The sequence below is a fragment of the Thermobia domestica genome, chromosome 17, assembly GCF_964235325.1.
Source record: "Thermobia domestica chromosome 17, izTheDome1.hap1.1, whole genome shotgun sequence".
Lineage (NCBI taxonomy): Eukaryota > Metazoa > Arthropoda > Insecta > Zygentoma > Lepismatidae > Thermobia > Thermobia domestica.
Window position 1 is genome coordinate 163,093,966 of NC_137470.1, and position 26,653 is coordinate 163,120,618.

The following is a 26,653-nucleotide window of genomic DNA, read 5'->3' on the forward strand; positions in this document are numbered from 1 at the left end:
ATATTAATTTGAATGAATCCATTACTTTCGGGTACGAGAAAATTATTGAGTTGAGTTGAGTTGATTTTGAGTTTAACTTCCCGTTCAGCAGCGAGGCTATTTCAGACGTAGACCTACTGATTAACGTGGAATCCGAACTACATGAGCTCCCGCCAGGAATCGAACCCGGCTCTCTGACGCCAAAGGCGCGTACGCTAACTGTACGAGAAAATTATTTGACTCAGTCTTGACGTAGTGAAAAATTATTTAAGAGCAATTTATTAAAATCAAACTTGAATTGACAAGTATTTGAAACGAGAAAAATGTTGTACATAGCTTTCAAATATTTTCCGTAAACTATATTCTTCCCCTGCGAATAACATACATTCTGCTAGTATAATAGTAAATGGAAGACTTTTACATGTGGCTGTATTCAAAGTAAATTTGTTAATGATACACCATGTCTTTGCATTATGTAGTTCCTTTTGTAGTTTTTTGCAGTCAGCAATTGAAATTTCAGTTGGTTTATTCTGGCATAAAATCTTCCAATTATGTGCAAGTAAGGCGCATGAGGGCTGTCATGCCATTGGTTAGTTTAATAGCGTATGAGAATTTTCAATACATACATTTCCAGTGAAGAGGCTCTAACTGCTCCTATAGGGTTTTCAATTTATTTTATTTTGATATTCTTTCAATGAAAAAAGTAATCCTGTATTTTGTAAAAAGTTGTATTCAGGCTAGCTCACGTAAAAAAAAAATAAATAACAAAATTGCTTCCTTTGATCTCCCTTACACGTTAACACCATGTATGTGTTTAAATTATAAATACGGATTTTTCTAACATACAAGCTTCTTTGATGTGAGAATTTCAGAGAAGTGTATTTCTGTAAAAGTACATATACAATGGAGTTCTATCTTTATGTAAATATAAATATTTTTTATAACGTAAGTTCAGTTAAAAGAGTGCTATGAACAGTTCCGTAGTTTCCTGAGTCTTGAAGGCCAAAATTTGTTCACTATATTTTCCAAGATTATTTCATTATTTTACGTAATCAAGAATTCATTTTAACTCTGTTCAACAGAACACATTCCTATGTGTATGTTTGTGTGAATTTCGTACTTAATTTCACAAACTAACGAGAAGTATGTTTCTAGAAATGCCATTTTAAAATTTGTCGTACAGTTATGCTTTATAAGCCAAAAACAGACAGATGATGAATGTAAGTTAATGATTATGGTAAATTTAGAGAAAATAAGAAAATGTGAGGTAACGGGAAAACCCTGAGGAAACCCACGGATATGATACTGTTCACTAGAAACATACATAACCTAGATCGATCCTTGGGCCCTTCGCCTATAAGGGCAAGCACTTTACTATTGAGTGTCCGTGTGGCATTAGAGGTTTTATGGTAAAAATCTAACACTAATCGTATGTCATTAAGATTCTCACAGGTAAAATATTAGCTGAACTCTTATTTTTTGAATATATTATAAACTTAAGTAATAATATGTACATCTACTTGAACTATTTCTGAGAGGAACTTGTGTTACTGAAAATGTTGAGACCCGTGCAATGAGTTTGAAAAAAAAACCGACTTAGCATATATTATACCCCTAAATGTGTTTAGAATGGAGTGTATCATAAATTCTGCTAAACCTATGCGGAATGAGTTGCATTCTTAAATATTTTGATTATTAGAGAAGTTAGATGCAATTTTATTGAACTACACACTGGCATTTTTGCGCTGAGGTCGAAGTAGCTTAATCCAAAATCAGTTGAACTAACAGATACGAAATCGTGTTTCTTTATACTGGATCAGTTTAATGCCATCAAAAGAAGACAAGTACGTCAACAGTAGGTCTCAAATTTTAATTTCATAGATTAGAGTCCTTCTATGATAACTGCCAAAGATAGATATCAGCTCTTTTGTGATAATTATCACATAGACATAGGTTTCTCTATGATAACTATCTGATAGATATCAGCCCTTTTATGATAACTACCAAATAGATATCCGTCCTATGATAACTACTAGACACATATCGGTTCTATGAAAATACCATATAGATATCAGTCTTTAAATGATAACTACTAGGTAGATATAAGTTTCTTACGATAACTACCAGATAAATATCAGTCTTTAGGTGATACCTACTAGGTAGATATCAGTCCTCTTATGATAACTATCGGATACATATCAGCCCTTCTATGATAAGTATCAGATAGATATCAGTCTTTTGTGACAGTTATCAGATAGATATGTCATTCTGTGATAACTATCAGATAAATATCAGTCCATGATAAATAACAGATAGATACCAGTCTTTCTATAACAACTACTAGCTAAATATCGGACCTTCTGCGATAATTCCCAACAATCTTCTAACACGGCAATAAAACAGCAAAATAGATATTTATTAAAAATCTTACAAAAAAGTTTGTTAAGTTTCAAAAAGTAGGTGTCTTCTTATGTGATTAAGTTCCTTCTTGCATTTCAATTTCATTACTAGATAAATGATTTGTAAAAATGTAATGACACTAACTGTGAATGACACATGCTCCAACTAAGTGAAAATAATGAATTACTTACTTGTGCTGTGCGATGACCGTTTTTCTGCACCAGTCGCATTTGATGGTGTGTCGTCTCTGGTCCTTACTTCATCGTGAGAATCACTTACATGATCACGTGAAGATGAAGTGCTTGTATTAAAACCGTTGAGGCTATGTGAAGTAGCGGCTGCGGAGGCCAAGTCGCTGAAAGCACTGCTGGCGAGATAGCTACTCCGCTCGCCAGCAACCAAAGCGGCTTTTGCTTTCTCAACGGACTGCTTTAACTGTTCGAAAGTGGATGAGTTGCAAGCTGCACTTAGTCCTGGGAACCGATACGCGCATCCGGCCCAATCACTGCTGGCCACGCATTCTTCCGTTTTGATGTTCAATTGACTAGGTCCCACAACTGACGCTGGTGGACAAGTAGAAACTCGCTTCAAGTCTAAAGCGCTCTGGTAAGAGCAGGAATTTTCGTACATGCTGAGCATTTTGATGCCCTCTGTGACAGCTGTCTCCCTGAGGGCTGTCCTGGAATGAAAGCAAACATAGAATTAGTAAGTATTAACAACGGAATGCAATTACTGCAGCCCATAATAATTAGAATTAACTGGAAGGAAAATAGTGTACTATCTACACTATTAATTAAATATACTAAATTCAACTGGAAATCTTAGCATTTTCATGACTTTAGGAATAAAATTTCTTTGACGTAACAAAATATGACAGAAAAAGCAGTAATTGGATGATTCCAGACGATCGTTTTGTACGGATCCCCACCTTTCATTTTTTTTTTTTCTGCGAGCACATGATACAAATGGAAAACACGTGCTACTGTGGATAAACACCAATCCAAGCAGACGATACACGAAAGAAACAGGAAGACACGAAGCCGACACGGTGAAATCCGAAGATGGACGAATCGCCCAGAAGTCACCTATAAAAGAGAACCAGGAGAAGACCAAATTATCAGTTTACAACTTATCACATAACCTACGATACCTGCTCCTGCGCTCGCATTGGACAAGGAAGTTCCTACCTTACCCAATCTCTGGTAGTTGCATTGGGCGAAGAGATTCCTAATTACAATTCACTTTTGGGGGGCCGAACTGAGTGAAGAAGGTTCCTTACAAACCGTCTCCCATACTCGCTACAGACAGAGGAGACTCCTTTAATAACACATCCCGGAGGTTACTTTGAGCAAAGAGGTACCATACATACCAAATTTGAACCTTCATCATCCAAATCCACTTTTCGTGTGCTAAGGACTTACATTTTAAACACTTATTTTGTATCTTTACAAAGACACTTTGTAAATTGTTTCATAGATAATTATTTTTATAATAAAATTGGTGAAGTGCTAATCAAGGACTATTATTGACTCTACCAAAGAACATTGCAGTATTCTTTAAGATAGTACTGCCATGCACTATTAATACATTTTCGTAACCTAAGAAAACCTATACAACATGCCTTGTGTTTTATGAGGACCTTATATGATAGTTAGAAAAGTACTGCCGTCTCAATCGACCACTTGGCAATAGAACTATTATGTCTCGGAAATTTTGAAATGTTAAGAGATTTAAATGATATTTGTATGGAAAAAGAGGAGCAGGTAAATTGGATTGCATTCTTGTAACTTTAATATTAAGTTGTGAATAACTTTATCATAGAATTTTCAGAGGAATAGAGAATTTTACAAACTTCATAGCATATTTTACAGATTGCCAGAGTCTATTGGCTATCTTAACAAGACTTCGAAAGACAGTCAATCTTTGTTGCAATTTATGTTTTATAATGACTTTCAGGTAGGAAAACAAGCTTTTGTATTGCTTGCAGTTACCAGTTCATGATGTTAATCTTGAGATTGTCACCTTTGATCATGATGAGTGTAGTTTGATGGATGAATTTAAAGAAATTCTTAGAAACAAGATAAGATTACTCAACTCTATTTGATATGACGGCTGGGATAGTAAAATATGTTTCTTACTGAAACCTGCTTTCCGTTTAACTCATAGAGTCGGTTTGTGTTAAATTTCTGGCAGTGAGGCATCATTAAAATTTTATGTATTACAATTGTTGTGTGCTTTATACAAGCTGATTACATTTTTCCATTAATCAGGTTACGCGAAACATAAACCAACAGTTTAGCGTGGAATCAGAGTACTCAAATAGAGGAGTTGGTTAGGATCTCGTGAAACAAAAACGATAAAACTCACCATTTAGTCAGAAGGTACCGTTTACTATTATATCTTTCTGTATGTTGGATAAGTTTCTTGTCTTAAAAGACGAATTTTTTTTCCACAGCACAATTATACTGCACCAATAAAAATATGTTGCCATTTAACTAAGAGTGAAGCATTTCTTCTTTATCGTTGAGTAAACTAAATCTTCTAGTCTTACTTCGTTTCTTTCTCCAAATCTTGGAACACGGTTTCTCCCTTTTCTCGTTATTCCTTCGATCTTTGAGAAAACAAGAAAAAGGTCCCTTGGCCAGCTTCATTTCATAGGTTAACTGTAGATGTCAGTAGCGCACGGTTGCTCCATCTGCTGAAAGGTTCCCTGTTGATGACCCGTATCGGCTAGATTACACATCTCCCCTCTTGGAATCTTTTCCAATCATTTATCTTATTTCTTTTTCCTCTTGTCTTTATCTTCGTATTTCTTTCCCTTCTTTTTCCTTAGCATTTCGATTTCCTTACTTCCCAAGCTGCAAAAATGGACGCCACCAAAGACGCCTCCAAATAAAGAAAAAAGAATGATAAAGAAAAGGAGAGCATCCCTCGAAAAAAAGATCCCTGATTCCTTGCTTCCAGAATCTCGCTGAACGAAGCAATGAGGTAGATCGTGCAAAGATTTACGACACACAACCGAGAGAACTTTAAGTTGCCACTTATCAGGTCAACGCACAGGTCATCCAACAAACCACGTGAGTCATATATTTCACCTTTTTATCTGTTTCGGTTTGTTGAACAGTATTTTTTACCGATCTTTCGCAGAAAACACACAAGGTTGTTCAAAATAAATAAAAGTCTTTAAAAACATGGAATTCAGAAAAGTTGACTTTGTAAATTAATTCAACTAGTTTGGTATAAGAGTCCAGAAATATTTATTTTTCAGATATTAATTTATATTTTCGTATATTATGATCATAACACTTTTATGAAAATGTGTAGACCAATCACACAACCTTGGGGTACACCAAAAAAGTAGTAATTTAAATTTAAAGATATTTTACTATCAGAAGAGCCATATTACTTTAAAAATGAACCTTGTGAAACATATATTTTAGAAAATTAAAATGTAATCAAATCTTGAGTTTTACGTCCCACGTGATGTCGTGTGGACTACAGAACAGGGTGATGATGGGAGATGAATGAAATATTGGAATGATGAAGGTGGGAAGAAACGGGAGAACCCCGAGAAAACCCACGTATACGGTGTTTGTCCACCATGAAGCCCACTTGGTGCGAGTTGGGATCGAACCAAGGACCTCATGCACCAGAGGTGAATGCACTACTACTATTTTCTTAATTGTTGAATGTTCACTGATTTACCGAACATTCCTCAGTAACTTCATTACTTACTTATCACTATGTTTTACTTCATTTTTACTCGTTTTCCAGTAACCTATAACGAAACGAACACAGAAACATCGAGAATAGTTAAAATTCCAAAGGCTCTCCCACCTGGAATTGAACCCGGGACCCCGTACACCAAAGGAACACGTGCTAGCCACTATACTAGCGGGAAGGGCTCCACTGAGCTACCATATATTTTTGAACTCATGGTATGGTGAATATCGTTTACAGAAGGTACCACAAAGCTCTACCTGCTCGTTTAGTGAGTAGCGCATGCGGCTCGAGCACGTGGTCACGGGTTAGAATTCCGATAGGAAATTATTTAAAATTTGAAAGCATTACGGTGGTTCAGATTCCGTCTTAAACCGTAGCTTCACGTGTCATATAGCCTTGATGCTGAAAAGAGAAGCTAAACCAACGAAGAAACAACATACTCCAAGATTGTAATGCATAGCATTATTACTGCTACAAACTTTGCCGTATGTTGGCACTCTGTGTACTATGGGAGTACATTCATATTTAAATATATAGCATTCATAATATACTGAAAACGCTATGCTCGTACATTATGACCGGACATTTTTTTCCCTAAGAAAACTTTATCCATCACCATCATCACGGGTATACTGCGATTATTGGCAGGTCACGTGCCGCAACTGAGAATCTTCCATACGCCACAATCTTCCACTAACCTCTTGATCTTCATGTACGATTTTTCGGTTCTGATATCGTCCATTAATTGTAGTCTCCTACGCCGTTTCCCTCTCTTTCTTACAACCATACCCTCTAGCACGTCCCTCATGATACAGTTCCTTCTTAGTCAATGTCCCAACCAGTTTATCTTCCTCTTCCTAATAATATCTGATATTGTTCTTTTCTCCCTCACCATTTCTAACACACTCTGAATTTCTTTTTCTGTTCGACCCAGCTAATTCACTCCATTCTTCTCCACACCCAATTTCGAAAACTTTCAATTGTTTTTCATCATTTTTGTGTAATGTGCATATTTCTGCCCATACAGTGCAATACTCCACACGAAGCATTTTATGAGTCTTTTTCTCGACTCTTTATTCAAGGTCCTATAAAATAGTATTTTCTTCCTCGTAAAATCTTCTTTCGTCATTCCGATCTTTGCTTTTATTTCACGTTCACACTTCATATCATCACTAATAATACTACTCAAATATTGAAAAGTAGTCACCTATTCTATTATCTGTCTTCCTACTTCTATATTTGATACGTACCGCTTCGTTCCAATCATCATACTTTTTGACTTTCTAACATTTATTTTCATCCCATATTCTTCAAATCTATTATAAGAATCTACAAAAGTTTTAGTATAAGACGTGCAACGATGTGGAAAGAAAAGCAGTATTAATCCTTTAGGTACAGAAGTAAATTTAGCGAAGGCAATCCATACGTGATTTTTATTTTCAAATTTTGAACAGAGATTTTGAATACAGAACACTGTATATTTTATATGTTAAATTTTAAAACGTGAGATATAAATAAACTGATTTCCAATTTTACTCGTATTAGAAACTTTTTCTCTCATATAAAAGCTGCAAAATAGACCTGTAAAACGTTACGTGTTGAATCATCCATCTTTCTTGTAGGAAGTAAAAACTCCAGCAGTGGACATGCGGTGTTGATTGTATTAAAGATGATGGTATGGTGAAAAATATGGTAAAAATGTAGAGAGATGAGGCGCAAACGGCATGGAGAAAGGAGGGGGAGTTTTCAAAGTTATTACACACCGTAGCGGAGCAAAAGGGGGGAGTAGGGTTTCCTAACATTATTATACACACACTCACACATGCTAGAACACGGATATAGTCAGAGAATAAGAACAGAAAAAAAAACATATATCGTAGTGTGTGCTGCGAAAAGTTCTGGTTTCCGGAAAGGAAATGATTAATGCCCCGGACGATTCCCACAAAAGTTAGTGCACCTAATGTAAGGTATGCATGTGCAAAAGAACATGTGAGGTTGAAATGTTCAAATTCCGTTTCCGCTCACCAAGAAAAATAAATGACTATCCAAATTTGATTCTCCTGGTGTTTTTGAAAGAGAAAAAAGAATCTCCCCTTTAGTTTCCACCTCTCTTTGTGGTCATTGAGAGAACGATTTAAAAAAAAAAAGAACAGGGTTCAATATAGATCACACATCCATTTATCATCAATATATAGCAAGCTTGTTCTCGTTCCTACGTGCAAATGTACAGGAGACCTAATAACCATTTTTCTGTTCTAGGTTATTATGTCAAAGGTATTATACAATCTACAAAAGGATTTTCTTCTTTCTTCGATGTTAGCTAATTAACTTTAAGTTTAACGCCACGGAGACTAAAACCTGCCAATGTGTCTTCCCCTATACCAATCCCAACCAACCTGTACCAGAATTTTTGGTCTATTCCACTAAAATCACACTTTATATTATCGTTAGAGGTTTACGCAGACGCGGATATCCGCGGCAATATACGTTTTGTGAATTTATTTTAATTTATATGTGGATCGTGGATAGAATTGCCGATATTGGTGAAAATAAAAGAATTCTCGTGATTACTTTTCTAAACACTTTCTGTAGCATCTTGTGTTAAAGTCCGATTATCTGTTTGTGACAAATTACCACCAAAGCAAAACTACGGTTCATTGGTTCTGTTCCTTTGCCTTCAAAACCCTATAGTGGTCACGCGCAACATAGTCGTTAACTCTGTCGTCCTTGGTGCAAGTGGCCAAGGGGTTCAATTCCCAATGGTCGGTCGAAAAGTATAGAAGCTTTTTCAAGCCAGCCATCCTGAATGAGGTTTTCTGTGTTTTTCTCATTCCCACCAGGTAAATACCAGGATAGTACCTAACATACACGTCCCAGGCCGCTTCCTTCCTATCCCTTCCCTGAGATAGTGTGATCGCGGAGAAACGTCATATCTCATGCGTGACGGGCAAACATGGCCATAGATGACAAAAGCCCAGAAATCTAATTGCTAATCCTAATCCTAATCATCCTATAATAAGTATTCGTATGTAGTGCTACTGTGATTTTATGTGAGTCGTTTTTTAGATTTGTCAAGGATCTTTCATACCCAGAGAAAAGACATCCATGCCTTATGAGTAATGAGATCATTTAAATAGAAGCGATTTTCTCTTAAATTAATTCACAAACACAGTGCCACCAACCTGATAGTTTTCTTGTGAGAAATCTGCACTTGAAGGCGCTTCACTTAACTTTTGATTAATTTCAAATTCAATGTTGTGTTTAATATTTAGCTAACAAGTTGAAATGGCGTTCTCCGCAAGAGAATTAAAATGTTCATGCAAAATATTTGAAAAAGAGAACTAAGTAGAACAAATAATCACTGATAACAGCTTTGGCATTTCTCGTGTCTGAAATGCACGTTATTTGTACAGAGATATATATTTATGGAAAATATTTGAACCTCTCTTACTATGTAGGATACGCATGTGACAAAGTGTTACCCCTGTTGTGTAGGCCACCAACATTGTATTAAGTTACGAAGTGTTGCCTAGTCTGTTAGGGCTTTTGTAAAGATCTTATCCCCTAACCACTCACCCCTTAAGGATGCTAGGGATGCTTTACATCCATAGATTTTTTAAGGTTATAAGTCACATGTCTATCAAGATTAATTAATTGAAATTACTCCAGGCTTTTCAGAGTTTCCTTGGAAGATACAAACACAAGTACATTTGTATATGCCTATTCTTCGCATGGAAAGAATAGGTTTATTGAAAACATTTGAATCCGTTTCCCCTTAGGATACCTATCTCAATGAAAGTGTAATGAGAAAAATACAGAAGATATCCTACTTTTCTACTAGGAGATAGAGGTGAGTACTAATTATGTTCAAAAGTCATAGCAAACAAGTCAGCCGTTTTCTCGACCCCGAAAATTATGAATTCTACTCTTCATTTTTGGCATAATATGTTCATCCCTTCTTTCCTCCTCCCTCTACCGATGGGGTTGAACTTGGACCTTAACGGCATGGTGAACATCGTCATTTATTTCAGTAACTCCGAAAGCTATGGATTGCACTCTAATATCGGTGATTTTAGATTTTTTATATGTTCCCCATTCTAGCTTCCATCCCTTGGACTACATTAATTCCGTTGTATTTTTTTCGAGATTCTATGTCAAATGTCTACCAATTTTGGTTGAAATTCCTCCCAACGTTCCAGAGTTAAGCAAAATTTACATTCATACTCCTACATCCAAACACCTTCGGCGTCTTACTCCCGCTAAGACTTAACTTGGACTTAAAAGGAATCGGAAATTAACCACCACTTGGACTTAAAGTTACCAATTAACTTAGAAACCCAGAAGAGTATGGATTTGACACTAATATAGGTCGAGGTTGTTTTCGACTATTTTCACGTGTCACCATTCCTCATATCCAAGGGTGCTAATGGAACTCAGCTTAGACTTAAACGTCATCACAAGTGTCAATATTTATCTCAGCAACTCCGACAAATAGAGAATCGACACTAATATATGTCATTTTTGATCATTTTCATATGTTAGAGCTTTCTATTTCCCCCTAGATGTGCTTGGGAGGTCTTACCCACCACTAGAGACTGAAGTTGGACTTGAAGGGGACCAGGACGGTTACTAATCAACTTAGGAATTCATATAGATTTGACATTAATATGGTACGTTCTTGATTATTTTTATATGTCAGTCACTCCTAATCCCCCTAAGAGTGCTAAGGGGTCTTTCTCACACAATATTGTTTTCCAGATTATATCTGTAAATAGAGGTGCAGGAAACTCAGGTACATAGTTGTATTTTTTGTCGAATTAAAGCCTTCGTAGTAAGCTTAGTTTGGTTGCTTGTTTGAACTTTGGGATTAGAGTCCCTTTCACCACAGCTAGTATGAGGAGTTCAGGTTTTGTGTATTTTTTCTAACAAAGGTTATGAAAGATAACACGAACTATTAACGTGAGATACAAACTACGAACGGGACTTGAATTCAGTACAGTTGGCGGGCGCACAGACCAGCATAGAAGATCAATCTTCGCAGTATAGGACACTTTCCGTCAAATTAGACCATCTCCAAGGGAGGATTTCAGGACCACGCCACTGACCCTGTCGCAGATATTTAAGACGTCCACTTACATCTTCACGTGGAATCCAAACCACATGAACTTCCATCGAAAATCAAACTCTGATTTCCTGCCCGTATCCGTGGATTTTATCCACGGGAGTTTTCGTTAATACAGGGTGTCCCAAAAGTAATGGCGAAAAAGGTAACTACAGATTCCTGGCACCAAACAAGACACAAACTATATACAGGTATGACATATAGTTCGGAAGTGGACAGGGGCGGAGCTAGACAGTTCCGAAAGTGGGGGAAGAAACTTCACAGCTGTCACTGGAATAATGAAAGAAGCAAGGAAGGAGGTTCAGAAACATAAAAATCATATCGGCTTGACATATTAAACTCTTGTTACATAACTGCACCAGGGATTATCCATACGTCATGTAGGGATTCACCAAATGACTTTACATCAGGAATAATAAAACGGTTTGTAAATCCCTATATGACGTATAAAGAATCTCTGGTGCAGTTATGTAACATGCGTTTGACAGGTCAAGCCGATATGATTTTTATGTCTTTCTGAACCTCATTCCTAGCTCCTATCATTATTTCAGTAGGCAGGTGTAAAGTTCCTTCCCCCCACTTTCGAAGTTGCCTAGCTCCGCCCCTGTCCACTTCCGGATTATATGCCATATACACTTTTGTCTTGTTTTGGTGCAAGGAATCTGTGGTTTCATTTTTCACAATTACTTTTGGGACATCCTGTATATGAATCAAAATATTTTAACAAGCATAAGATGGTTTTCAAAATGAATATGGTATCACTTTTAAACACGAATATATGTATTTTAACATGCAATTATCTGGTTTCTTATTGTAATGAACCAGTCTTAAAGCTGATGTGTCATTGTTGTATCAGAAAACAAGAAACAGAAAATAAAGTTAGCAACGTTGTATATAATCGAAGTTGGCTTCTTCTCGTGCTCATATTCTGTTAGATTTCTTGCAAATACATCACTGACAGGAAGTATCCTGCAGAGCATTGAGCATTTTGTATGTCGGATTATGGCACAACCCTCTGCAGTCATTCTGATTTATTTTAATGCCCGAATACTGAATGTATCCAAGAAAAAACCGACTTAACCAGACCAAAGCAAAATTTCTTTCAATATCTTACTTATCATTAACCGTGTTAAAATAAGTAGAAGTATGAAATGTGCAAGTGAAACACGTATATTCCTAAACAATCACCTTCTATTTGAATTTCATTAGTTTCTGTCCTGTTCAAGACGGACCTTTAATTGCTATTTAAATAGTATTTATAACGTTTCTATTATGTCGAATGAATTCATTTAGAATTTTGATTGTGCATAACTTAGGAACTATAGTGATCGCACGGAGTCGTGAACCTTGACCTAGATTTACTAATTTCACCACTCAATAGAACACGAGGGCTTGTTCCGATCATCAACCCCCATCCATGAAAATTTGCCAATGTCGTCTCATGCATTAAATGGAAAATATCTCCCGATAGTACAGTGTTGTCAGATTGCCTCTAAGTTTCGTTTTGTTTATTTTTGTTGTTGCAGTAGTTGTAGTTTTTATATTTTGCTATTATTATTATTATTATTATTATTATTATTATTATTATTATTATTATTATTATTATTATTATTATTATTATTATTATTAAATTGTTAGTGTTTGCGTTATAGTTGTTTGTGTGCTTTTTCTTTTTTACGCTCGTTTTCTATGTCTTCTAAGTTTGGCAACATTGTTGGTGCACTTCTGCTGTTTCACCATTTTGTCAAGTGTGCGTTCGGAAGGCAACTGCACGAATCGTGCCGAATTCCTCCGATGCATCACACGTGACGGATTGGAGTAGATCCCGGGCTGCATGAGTCCTCGCTGTCACTCTAGAAGCTTACACACCATATATTCCACACACTTGTATTGCAGTTCAAGATCCACCACTATGCTAAACCGAAAACCGAAAACTTGCACGTTATAATACTTAACACGTTTATATATCAGATCAGAGTATACCACCATGCCAAGTTTGATCTCGATGGAATCAGTTCGATTGAACTCAGGGAAGAATCAAATAAAGGACAAAAAATGAAAATAAGTGTCCTTATAACTAGGAATAAGACTATGTTTGCTTTAATGGTTTGTCTAAATTTGCGTACAGATAAATTTTATTAGGGATTTGGAAAAACCTCACTTAAGTAGCTCTTTGACTTAATAGCATGACTATGCAGTAGTGACGTAGTCAAGCCTGCATTCTTTCCCACCACTACTTACGTAGCTGGTTCCAACGGCTGAAGAAAAAATATTATTGCATGATAATGCCCACGAAAACGTACGAATGATTCTGGTCGGGGAGGACCGACGTCTACGTGTTGCTGTGACATCATTAGGGCACGTGACTTTTGCAAGCAATGAGCAAAGCACGATCGTTATGCTATCTGTTGCTGAGAGTTAGTTGAATAATGTTAATTATTGCGGATGCAACACAATTCGGGGTGCTCCGGCTGGGATTCGAACCCACGACTACTCGGACATGAGTCCAACGCTCTAACCATTAGGCTACAGGAGACCCAAATGTTAATTGCAATAATTGTAAAATAATTGATATTAGTAACCAATGTGGTTGATGATTTGTTTGCACTATTTATTGCCTAATGCTGTCCGCTTAGCATGGTCGTATGATTCTACATTCTTCTTTTTACCGGATTGGGATTCAAGGGGTTAAGAACCCCGAACATTCGCTGTTGAAAAATCTTATGACATTGTAGCATTTATATCATAGTTAATCACTTATAATTAGCACAAATCTTCTTAGACTACAGGAATCATCAACGATTCGTACAGCCAAATATTTTATATTATTGTATTTCTTCCTGGTAAAGATAAGAATCTAGAAGTACATGAATTTGTGAACTTAGAAGTACAATTGAAGTTAACGGATTGAGAAATCTTCATACAAGATAAACTCTCCCTCACAATTTAGGCAATTTTCCACCACACTTTTCAAGGGAGCTAGGACGACGCCTCCACTCCTGACAAGAACAGACCATGATCCGCATTCCCCATCAGCATTCAATAAGGATTGCGGAGCGTAACACAACGCAACGCAAAACATGCAAAAAAAAAAAAAAATTCAACTATAACTGCTATGAGTATTATTGCAAATGAAAACACAGAATTTGTGTTGCTTTGACGCGAACCGTTACAGAATGGAGACCCATGTATTGAAGATCACGGATTTAGTTCAACTTTGGTAAGATGAAAGTACAGTCGTGTTCAAATGAGAAAAAAAACTGGTCACCAACCCTACAAAACGCAATAATCTTTTGAAATAATGATTTTAGTTGTTCTGAAACTTTTAACAACATTATACAAATACATACAATGTTCCAAAAATCTTTTAACAACAACTTACGTAAATTGAATTAACGTTTAATAACAGTGAAACTTCAAGAAACAACGAATTCAATGGAGTTAATGAGTGTATTTTAAGTCTTTAAGCAACATTCTATGTGAATGACGTTCCTTATATCTTAAACTTTGAGTAATAACCTATGCAAATTGCAACACACATATATATAATTAAATATTGCGGTCCTAGTTCGATTAAAATTACATTAATAATCACCAAAACTTATCACGATAGTTATTTCAGTAAATTAAACTATTTTTGTTGCTTTTAAAGTTTGTGTTTCCTTAATACTTATCATTCATTTTGAGGAAATTAAATATACGCTTCAATCACTTATGGCTTCCTCACTTATCATATCCAAGGTATATAAAATAACAGGTAGCCCCAGTTCGCGTTTAGCGTTCTGATTGGCTCCCTGTCCGTGACGTCTTGTGGAGGAACTTTTGATCATCTTGAAACAGTATGCCAATTAGTGTAGTTGCGTATGCAGTATTTTACTTGTTCTCTTGAACAATACCTGACGATACCCAAGGATGCTATAAAATAGAGGATCCGCCAATGTGTATCTTCATCCCATTAGGTAACTGAATGACCGCCATATAGGTTGGTTCAAAATATTGTGATCTTCATTTGTAGACATGCAGTATGTCTGTCGTTTATTTTTAAGTATTTGCCTCAGATTTAGATTATACAATGGTTACATACTACACGTATGGGTATACAAATAGGAGTGAGAAGAAATGGCCCGAAATAACCTTTCACAGACAAGAAAATCACCAATCATAGGATACGTGTGACTGTGACGTATAGCTTCACGATTTTGAGTTATGGGCAGAACCTCTACTTTATAACATCCTTGGTGATACCTCCACATGACGTCAGAGACCGCAAAGTATCCTGGGAAAAATGAGTGCAGAAAGTCTTAGTCGAGAGTCCCCTGTATCATATCTTTGACAGCATGAATAAAACAAGTTTAAACAAGTCTGGCCACAAGATTTGTTATCATAAGGTACGGACTATTGTCTTGTTGCCCTAAAACAAAATATCCATAAACATTATCGTAACAAAATGGAATTTACGTTTCTTGAAAATAGAACTTTGAAAGAACAATCTATATAGACGGAATTAATATAGCTAGTGTGAACTCAAAACTTTTTAAAAATGTATGTAATTGGAATTAACGGATAGTAAACTTTCAAAAAGGCATAATTAACTGAAATGTATTTAGAATCTTGGAACAACAACATAAGTAGACCTTCATGTATCGAATTAATGTTTCTTAAATCTTAAACGTTAAAAAATTAATGTATCTGAATGGAGTTATCTTAAATTTTAAACCTAAAAAAAAAAAGAAAAACAGTATGAAATGAGGAAATGAGTGTTAAACCTTAAATTTGTGAATGAGTTAAATGTTTCTTGAACTTTGAAAATGAAGTCACGTAAATGAAGTTTATGGCTTTCAAGCTTTGGTAACTTTACACTCAATGGATTATTTTATTTCATGATTTACCATAGTTAAATTGCTATTGAAAACTATTGAATGATACGATATTCTTTTATTCATATGAACTATGAATTTGATTTTGTCAGGTTATTATATTATGTTGAACATGGAGTCCGAGCACTTCATTTTATATTTAAATTGTTTGTTGTCAGGGCTGGCTCTACCATATGTGCAACACGTGCATTTGCAAATAGCGGCAAGTTTCGAGGGACGCCAAAAATCTGTCATAAGTATATTATTTAAAATAAATATTTATTGGTGGAAACAGACTCCATGATGATGAAAATGAAATGAAATTTTGAGTTTTACGTCCCACGGTTATGCCGGTGAGGCTAAAGGAGACGGTGATAATGAGTAATGAATGAAATGGTGGAATGAAGAAAGTGGGAGGAAACGGGAGAACCCCGAGAAAACCCACGCACACGGTGTTTGTCCACCACAAAGTTCACTTGGCGGGAGCAGGGTTTGAACCCGAGACCCCTAGCACCAGAGGTGAACGCTCTACCACTGAGCCACCGCGGCCCCCTCCATGATGATGGTACTTAAATTTATTAACCTTACCTTCTATTTGAATACTACATTCATAAATCATGTTTAGGTTGCATTAGTTGAAGATCACATGGATAGTGCTAAAGCAAATGCTCAAACAAATCCCAGCATGAATTGCTTGATTGTTGTCAAATACTAGAATTCAATTCTCGAACAGTACACAGAGAAAAATCCGTTCTCCGGACAGCGGTATATTGTACAAATATACGGTATATTCTTGCTTACTATAGAAATCAGTACGGAGCATACGTTATCCGTATGCTACATAGGCACAGCACTTAGATGTTACATCATGCCGTTGCAGGATGTCTGACATCTAACAGTTTTCCGTATATCTCATACATATACTTGTGTTACCTTCGTCAGCCATATGTTATATACGTCCATTTGTATGTGAGATCCTGACCGCTTACATTGTTTCATACAGAAAGTAGGTATAGATGGAACACTTATACAGAAAGTATTACAAAACATGCGTTTTCAGTTATACGTCTGCTGTACGTTAAGTCCAAAAACTACAGGAATTACGCATGTAATCTATCTTTTTAAGTAAGCCACTTGCATTTTTTTCTCAGTGTAGCGAACACCTGTTCCATTTAGTAAGGTATCACAGTTTTGATATGGAAAGTAGTATTATCTTTGTCACAAACAAGTTGTTTTCTTTTTTTAAAAAAAAAATAATAGATGTAGAAGAAAAATCAAGAAATAAAGGTAAAAGAGCTAGTTGCACTGGAATTTCAAACTGATATACTGAGATTGAAGTTCGATATTGAATTCTATGAAAAAGATTACCATCTTTCTTCGGCAGGTGTGTTTGCTTTATTTTTCACTAACATAATAATTATTATCCAAAAGAAAGAAAAACAGGCACGAGATTGTATTTGTAGTGTTTAGGCCTTTCTGAATGCGAGTGCACTTTCTCTATCCTTTGTTCTTCATGATGGGCTAGCATACTTAAACTCGTGGCTCTTAAGATTTGTTCTTTCTGGAGAAAGTGGGGAGGGAAATGATACCATGGAACGGAGCGGCAAATTGCCTAGGGCCGGCCCTGTTTGTTGTTAAATTATTACACATAAATTGTAATTGTCATAATTGATTAGCCTACAAATTATTCAGAAACAAAACATATAGCCTACATTTGAAAGTGGTAAGTTTTTTGTTATACATACTATAATTTTGTTCCTCATTTTATTTTAATTTTTTCAATTGTTAAATGACCAAGATGGTATTTACGAAATGTCTAATTAATTCTTTGATTCTGACATATTTATAATACGAAATGTAAAACTTTATATGAGAATCCACGGTCTCGTGTGTACTCTGTATTACTAAATAAGCACGCAAATCCCAAACCAACCTCTCAAGCGTAATTATTTATTGTTTCTTTTTTTTTCTAAAAACAAAAATGTCAGAAAAGAAAGATTGCTACATTGTGACAGAAATTATTGTTTTCAAACTTTTCTTTCTATTTTTGTTGTTTTAAAAAGTTAAAAAGAGGAAAAAACAGTAAAAATTCTCGTTTTGATTGATGAGGATTTAATAGCAGGGCAAATTTTAGTTCCCTTATTGACCTATAGACGGCAGTAGGGTGATAGAAGTGAATTAAAAAGTGATAAAAAAAACACAGTAATAGAACATATTATGGTCGCGGGTAGAAGTAGGGGACTTCACGAAGAAAAGAAAAGGAAAATATTATCGAGATTTCATTTCCTGTTCCGTGTAAAATGAAGGAATTTTGCAGGGGAAAAGAAAAAATTGCGCTGTTGCCAGATTGAATTAATTAAGTTGAAAGAGTTGCTAGTTCTATGTTCTTCCCCTTGCTTGTTTTTGCGATATTCTGTCCTTCTTTTGTTATTTCAGCCTACAGTAGTAGAAGTAGTAGTACCAGTACTTGACGCTAGGATGCGCTACTGTTCTTCTCCTGTTATCGGCACAGGCACGCCATTTTGTAGATGAGATGCAAATTGTTAGAAGACATGCAACTCTGTTGTTCTTTTATTTTTTTTCTTTCATTGTGTCTTATGACAGATCACGTTAAATGGACAAAGATAAAGGGGAGGGAATTATTTGATAAACAAACGTAATCATAAGCAAGACAAAAGATAGGTAAAAAGAAAAAGTAATCTCCATTGGGGACGTTTTTATAAAGGAAAAAATGAACAACGATAATACTAAAGCAGCAATTTGGGATTCAGTACATGTATACTCATTAAAATTTTATTGACATTTTATTATTGTTTATAACATTTCATGCAGTATAGTTTCTTTTTCTTTTCTTTCTTTTATGTATTTACTAGACGACAGTTTTAAAAGAAATTCCTTTAATATTAAATATTTTAAATTTATTTTCTACCCAATATAATATCATAGGGTAAAAAGGAGTTCCTAGGAGTATTTTTATTTAACGGTAATACAGAACTATATTTCTTATTTGAATTACACTACAATGAGGATATTCGATTATGATATGTGGATAATCTGATAATGTTCAGCAAGCATAAAAAACATCTGCGTATACTCAGCTACAATATTCAGATATGGATCGTTTAGACTCGTTCAGAGCACAAGAGAATCAATTCCAATTGCCAAAGACATGGCATAAAGAGACAGAAGGTGTGTACGTCACGGATATGTACAGGGTGATTATAATTAAAGTCGCACTTTCAAAATGCTGTATATAAAAAAAAATCCACTAGTCAGAATGACTTCAAATTTGAACTGAACATACTTGAAGAAAGGGGAAAGGCATAAGAAAAAAGTTCCAAAGTGTATCAATAGATGGCGCCTTAAGTGGACTAACGAAAGTGGATTCACCTACAACTGACATTTTGAATCGAAATACAACGGCTCTGGCATGAGTTGCACAATAAACCAACTGTACTGTTCAATGTGTGTCGATTTTGTGTCGAAAACAATTACTTCCAAGTCATTCAACAGTTGTGGCACTGTTAGTAGACCACAGCAGGGTCGTACCACATTGGATGGGAAAAATCGGTTTTTAACTATCCTTAAGCCAAAAATCGCATAAAAAGCACATAATCATTCGGTTTTTAACTATCCTTAAGCCAAAATTCGCATAAAAAGCACATAATCATTCGGTTTTTAACTATCTTTAAGCCAAAAATCGCATATAAAGCACATAATCATTCCGCGGATGGGCTTTCTCAGCAGGATTTCCAATCTGCGAAGGCCTGTTCAGGAAGTGCGCTGAAAACCATTTTGTACGAGCAGTTTTCACGTCGTCAATTGCTATGTAACGATATCCTTTCAGGGAGGATTTCAAACGGTGATACTAAAAGAAGGCTGATAAAGCAAAGTCGAGGCTGTAAAGTGGCTGGGCCAGCGTTGCCAGAGTCTCACACATTTCCAGAATCTATTGACAAATGTCCATCTTACGAGATTTTTGGTCGTCAGTCAAAATTCTTGGAACAAGCTTTGCGCACAATTTCCTCATGTGCAAATCCTTGGTCACAACCTCATGGACGATAGTTTTTCTTTTCTTTTCTTTCTTTTTTTTTAATATTTAAATATCGGTCATTAAACGAACATTCATTTAACGGTCTCTTTGCAAAAATTCTTTCACACGAATCATATTTTCGCCGTTTGACTAGGTTTACGGCTGTCCAACGCGGGCTTCGTTGTCGACCTCCTCACGACCTTCCGAAAACGCCTTCTACCATCTCTAAATCTGCCTTTGTCATAAAACTAGTCCTCGTATTATGTTGAGCCATTAGGAAAGTTTCCGTTGCCAATGAGCGCTGCATCGCAACTTCTGCAAAAGACGAAACAGAGGTTTACGAAATCGAACGTCCTTCACCTTCGAAAGCTCGCAGAAAACTGAGAAGGCACTCGATCGTTAGTTTATTTACACCAGCATCGATCCCGGTGGATAAGGCACACTGCATCGTACAATCGCAACACACACATTACTTTATGGAAAGACCTTGTATGAACAATAACACGAGTGGTTTTTGAGAAAATTGTCCCCCCCCCAAAAAAAAAATCTTATCCCCAAGAATAAACTTCTCAATTGAACTTATTGAGCTCAACAGTGATTTCAATTAAGTCAATGCTGTGCAAAGTTTTATTTTTGTTACACCATAACAAGCAGTGATTTCCCCATGCCGTAAACGTCGCCAACACCTAGTGGCCCACTTGCCGGTAAATGTCGATCGTCGCTATAGCGACGCGTCGAAGGACTGCCGCTAGTGTTTCACTGGCGGCAGGGTTTCGTCGAGTCGAGATAGATATCTAGAGTCGGGGTATTGAAGTTACCACCGCGTACCAGCGAGGAATTCGTTTTGGTCCTTGTCGCGCAGAATCGTGAAAGGGTCAACACGAACTATCGCCAGTCATGTGCATGTGGTTATTATTATATATTATTTTTTCCTGACGAATTGATCCTAAAGTTAGCTACGGGGGTCAAGAGTAACCTCTGGTTCTACATCATGAAGTGAAAAATCTTGAGATGAGTGCGTATAATTGTATGAATTTAGATGGCAACTGTAGCCGATCATTTGAAAGTGAATATGGGAGAACCATGAAATAAAGTAAATAGACGCTCATCATTTTGTTATAAAATTACATGGCGAACGGACTTTATCTGATCTCAAACGGTTATCGCCGAATATACATGGTTACAGGAGCACTCAGATTAGTCAAATTAAAAATACCTCAAAAAATTATGCCTCTACAAGCGACGCTTTCTTCATCGCCTCCGTGGCCAAGTCAGAAGAGCACGGGCCTAGTAGTCCGAAGGTTGGTGGTTCGCGCCCACCCCGGGAAACTTTTTCTTAACTTTTTTTTTTTTTTTTTTTTGTTTTTCAGACTCTCCTTAATGTAAACAAGTTACGCATATAGGCGATTTAACATATTTTTGGGGAGTAATTTTATTGTTCATTGGCGTTTCGTCACGTCTCTGCCGCTGGTGGTATAATTTTCAAACGGAAGTGGGGCCACCGTGGATCGTCGCTGCGGGGCCGCCGATTTTTGGCGAGATATCTGTAGTTGGCCATCGGTGATGCACTGACGTTTACGGCATGGGGTTGTATTGTAAGTGCGTCGTGATCTATTGGGGAACTGTAGCTGTCCAAGTTTGGTATTTGTATTTCTTTATATACATAAAACAAAAGTTTAATATGGACGTTCACTACATTTTCTGGGTCTGAAGACGTTCATTCAACCAGTGCAGATCAGAATTTTGGACTTATGATACCTATTATGAAGAAAATAGCAGTAGTTGGTACTGCTAAACCTTATTTAGAGGCCATGTTGGAATGTCATACTAACTCATAACATTTCAGTGTTCTAGTGGATCGGAATAATACTAAGAATTGAACGGAAGTGTTGAAGCCTTTAATTTTTGAAGACCCGCTTCCTCTCATTTGGTTATTTCACCAATTACTCCACTATCGTTCACTTGCTATAATCTGTGCTTCCATCATCATCCGTCTCCCTTACAACAAAGGGCATATTTGTGGGACGTTAAACTTAAGAGATATCGGGCCTTATGCAGAGTCGTTCTGACGCATGGTTAGTGCCATACTAAAGAGTTCTACTAACATATGTTTCATGCAGTAGTCAGGCCTTTAGTATGGAGCTAATCGTACGTCGAAATGACTCTGCACAAGGCGGACCATTTCTATCTTTGATGACAGAAAGTAATTTTAAACAAAGACAAAAATGAAGAACATCTACTAGATCCAAAAGTATGCTCGAATGAATTACACAAAGATTAACACATTGCTGTGTTCCAAGACTTTCATGGTATTTACATACTAATCCAATAATGACCATCAGAAGTCAAAATGTAAATATAACCTTCAATTTTGCCATATAATGGGATTAGTCCAATAAAAGTCCAGATGTTCCAACTTTTCTTATTTTCTTGTCACCCATACACAAGAACGGGTTAAACGTATTATGCAGGAAGTCGTAGTAAATTCCAAATAAATATGTTTTGCACTTACAGATCCCTCTTCTTCACATTCATTACGTTTTCTACATATAGTATATTCCATTGTGCCATTATTCTTCAGTTCATTTTGTGTTCTTTGCAAAAAGGGTACTTCGAGCAGTATTACACAAGAATTTTAGGAATCATCCAAAAAATTGTGATCTTGACCAAGAATTTTAGGAATGGTAAAAATATGCATCAAAAGGGTTACGATCTTGGCCAATAATTAGTTTTTGGATCAGGGGCCACAAAATTTTTGAAAGGCACCTAAATCGAGCTTTCGATTTTTTATTTTTTTATTTTATTATTTATTTATTTATTTATTTTTTACGGAATAAGCACATTATACTGAGTTAACTTATAGTTTGGGTTTGGCTACACTATATGTAGTTGTCCAGATATAAGGCACACAAGAAAAATTTGTTGGAAATATAATGGATTTTTTTTTAATTAAGGGTCACAAAATTTTTGGACGGCCCCTAAATCGAGTTTTCGTTTGATTTTTTTTTTACGGGATAAGCACATTATACTGAGTTAACTGATAGTTTGGCTTTGGCTACACTATATGTAGTTCTCCAGATATAAGGCCTACAAGAAAATTTTCGCCTAAAATATATTGAAGCTTTTGATCTAAAAATAACTTAATGCTTACATTGTCTAAATGTTAATTATATCGGTACCTTTTAGTGGATTGATGCCATTCCAAAATTCTATTAAATAAAAGTTTTGCCAACTTTCAATAGCCTTTTTATCAAAACCATCATGTTAGGGCAGCGGTGGCTCAGTGGTAGGAGTGTTCATCTCTGCTGCACGGAGTTCCTAATTTGAAACCAGCTCACGCCAAACGAGCGTTGTGGTGGACAAACACCGTGTGCGTGGATTTTCTCAGGTTCTCGTTTCTTCCCACTTTCTTTATTCCACCATTTGATTGATTTTTAATCATCACCATTCCCTTCAGCTTACACTGCATTACCGTGGACGTTAAACTAAAAGATTTCATTCCATTGCAGGCTCCTAGGAGAATGCCTCTATTGACATTTCTTATTTTGCTGACAAATAATGTTTTTTATGAACTGCAAATATAAAAAGTTGGAGGAGACCGTAGTTTAGTGGTTACAGCATTGGACTCGCGTCAGCGTGGTCCTGGGTTCGATTCCAGGCCGGTGCTTCCTAATTTAAGGTGTAAACCCAGCGTCGTGAGGCAAACTGGGCAGTCAAGTAAATAAAAGACATGACGGTCACTATGTCTAGAAATCTTCTGATACGCCTGTTAGAGAACGGGTGAGGCAGCGCAAACCACGTGTTAGTTGTTAACCTGGACGTAGTTCAGAAGATCGCTAACAGATGGCGCTGAAGCAGCTCAGGCCTACAAAGAGCTGTCACGGCAAGTGCTTTTTTTTGTTTTATTATTTGTGAAAATTACACTGTTAACTAACAGATTGCACATATTGTTATTTATCTATTACATTATTTATCTAATTGTTACGTTATTTATCTATTTATCCGGTGATTCACGTACTCCTTAACTCACATAACACATATAATTAGAGCCGTTTTCAAGAAATTCGAAAACCCGAAGGAGGCAGAGGCGTATATTATATATTAAATATCAGAAATACCAGATGTAGTATGACAACCATGGAGATGCCCCCCTAGAAAATTTTCTTCGGGTGCCCCTGGCTTTGGCTACTTTGAAAGGTCTCTAGACAAGAGTACATATATGAAGACTCAAGAAAAGACAATGGTATATCACATTTTCTAACTTTTGAGTTACCTACTAAAGAAAGTTCAACATTCCCTTGCAGTGCAATGTTATGAAATTTCGCTTATCATCTGGAGGTCCGAAATTAAACTACCAACTAGTGGTGGGCAAATAATCGGTTTGTCGGTTTTAACGAAAACCACCGGTTTTTCACCGAAAAAAGGTTATCGGTTTTCTCAAAACCGGCTCGTTTTCATCACCGGATCCGGTTTCCGTTTCTTCAAAACTGATTCCGTTTTCTTTCAAATTGGTTCTATTTCTGACCAGAATGGTGTCCCGTTGTTCTCCGAAAATCGATTCCGTTTCCACTGCAATAGTTTTATGTTTTCCAAAAGTTTTCACCAAAACCAGTTTCGGTGAAAAGCGAACCTGTTTTGAAGAAAACCGGACCGGTTTTGAAGAAAACCGAAACCAGTTTCGGTAAAAAACCGAACTGCTTTTAGAGAAAACCGAAATGTCGGTTTACGGATTTCGGGTTTTCTAGAAACCGGTTTCCTGTTTTGTAAAAACCGGTTTTGTCCATCCCTGCTACCACCACACTATTTTTTATTCTAGTCAATAAAGGAAAGAAATAGACCTTTGTCGGGACTAATTAGTAAAAAGCTGAAACTTTGCCAGTTATTACAACAGTACGTCAAAAGAATCCTTCCCCTCTTGCTTTCCCCCTATAGCCCTAAACATGCAAAATTTGCATACTTACATTAAAATGACAGTAACTCGATCAAGCCAGCTCGTATTAATATGATTTATTTAGTTTTCTGATATTATGTTCTTTATATTATGTCCGTATGTGCTTTTAGCTAAAGTCAGTATATATACCACTATTAAAATAAATTGCTAAAAAAGAAGATTTTTCAATATAATGTTCAAAATTTCTTATTATTATTACTATAAAGCTAATAACTATGCAACAAAATGTTTCAAATAAAGCTTTCAGCTTGTTTTATTAGCTTTAGAATGATATACGTATTGATAAGTTTATAGGAATGGGAACGATGTCCAGAAAGTTCTTATCAAACGACTGCAGGTGCGGGAAAATCATCCAGCCGGGCAAGTCAGGTGCGCGCCTTAAATCGGCTTTGATACTGTCTACCTACATACGTCAGTTTCAGTCGGAGATTTATGGAGTTTGTATGTGTTAAGTAATTTTGTGCAGTGGAAGTAAGAAGTACTTAATAAGTATCTAGTAGGTTCCTTTATTTTTCTTAAGGTTTTTGGTTTAAAATTTGAAATGTAAGCATAGATTAGTATGTCTTTAGTATTCTGATTTATTTTTAACTAAAACGTAAAATTTGGTTTACATGTTTATAATAAATTTAGATTTTTATTTTTTTTTAAATCTACAGACAAATTTACGTTAGGTTTAAGTGCAAAATAGCAATTTTGAAGTGCAAAGCAAGCATTGAAAGGTCTAACCACTATACGATTATTCAAAGTCAATTAAAAATAATATAAAATATGTAATATGACTAGATAAAAATCCAAATGTGTTTCATTTCAAACACTGAACTTCAATTTAAAATACGTAACTTTTTATAACGTTTTGTGATTATACAATACTAGCTTCAATTACCCACTTCGCTGGGAAAGATTAAAAAATATTAATAATAATATGTTCCGTTAGTCACGGCATCGGACGTGTCAAAGCTCATCACAGCGACCCAGAAAACTACGGATCCGGCACTAATATCGATCATTTTCAATGAATTATATAGATAGTGGTAAGAAGATATTTGAACAAACTTCGGGAGCTGATTCCCGACTCCGAAACGAGCAAAAAAAAAAAAAAAAAAAAAAGTCGTCAGGAACTTTGGTCAGTGAGGGTTAATTTCGGCGATATAAGGTGCCGAAATCGTGAAGAAAATGAACTTCAGAGGGCTGTAATTCAAAAATAACGCAACGTAGAAAGTGCGGTATAGAACATGACACTCGAAGTCATATCTGCTAGATTGAAAAATGCATGTTTCAAACTTCCGCAAGATGTGTGCGAGGTATTCCCCAAAGGAACTTACGGGTTCCCTATAACCTGGCAAGTAATCCTATGTTTTATGTTTTTCTACCTCCCACGGTTATGCCAGCTCGGCTAAAGTAGGTTTGGCATATTTTAAAATTAGAAACGCGGGGGATTCGAAACCTTAAGTACTGATGTGAACTTGTGTATTACAAATACTGACCTGGGATCCTTTGCACTTTTTTTTTATTGGTTTCATTGTCAAGTGACAGTTCTAAAGCAATTTTCAAACGAAAATGAAGTAAATCAAATTTAGTTTTTGCCTTTA

The 26,653-nt window shown here is 36.1% G+C and overlaps 1 protein-coding gene across 4 annotated transcripts in view; it reads right to left on the reverse strand.

The window, feature by feature from the left end:
- The window catches only part of Ets65A (DNA-binding protein D-ETS-3), a 692,236-nt gene that overhangs the window by 620,380 nt on the left and 45,203 nt on the right, over positions 1–26,653 (reverse strand). For all 4 annotated transcript variants that reach the window (XM_081744528.1, XM_081744529.1, XM_081744526.1 and 1 more), the window contains exon 2: positions 2,571–3,058. In XM_081744528.1, coding sequence (XP_081600654.1) covers positions 2,571–3,018 — 448 coding nt within the window. In that variant the 5' untranslated portion in view covers positions 3,019–3,058. The remainder of the gene's footprint in view (positions 1–2,570; positions 3,059–26,653) is intronic.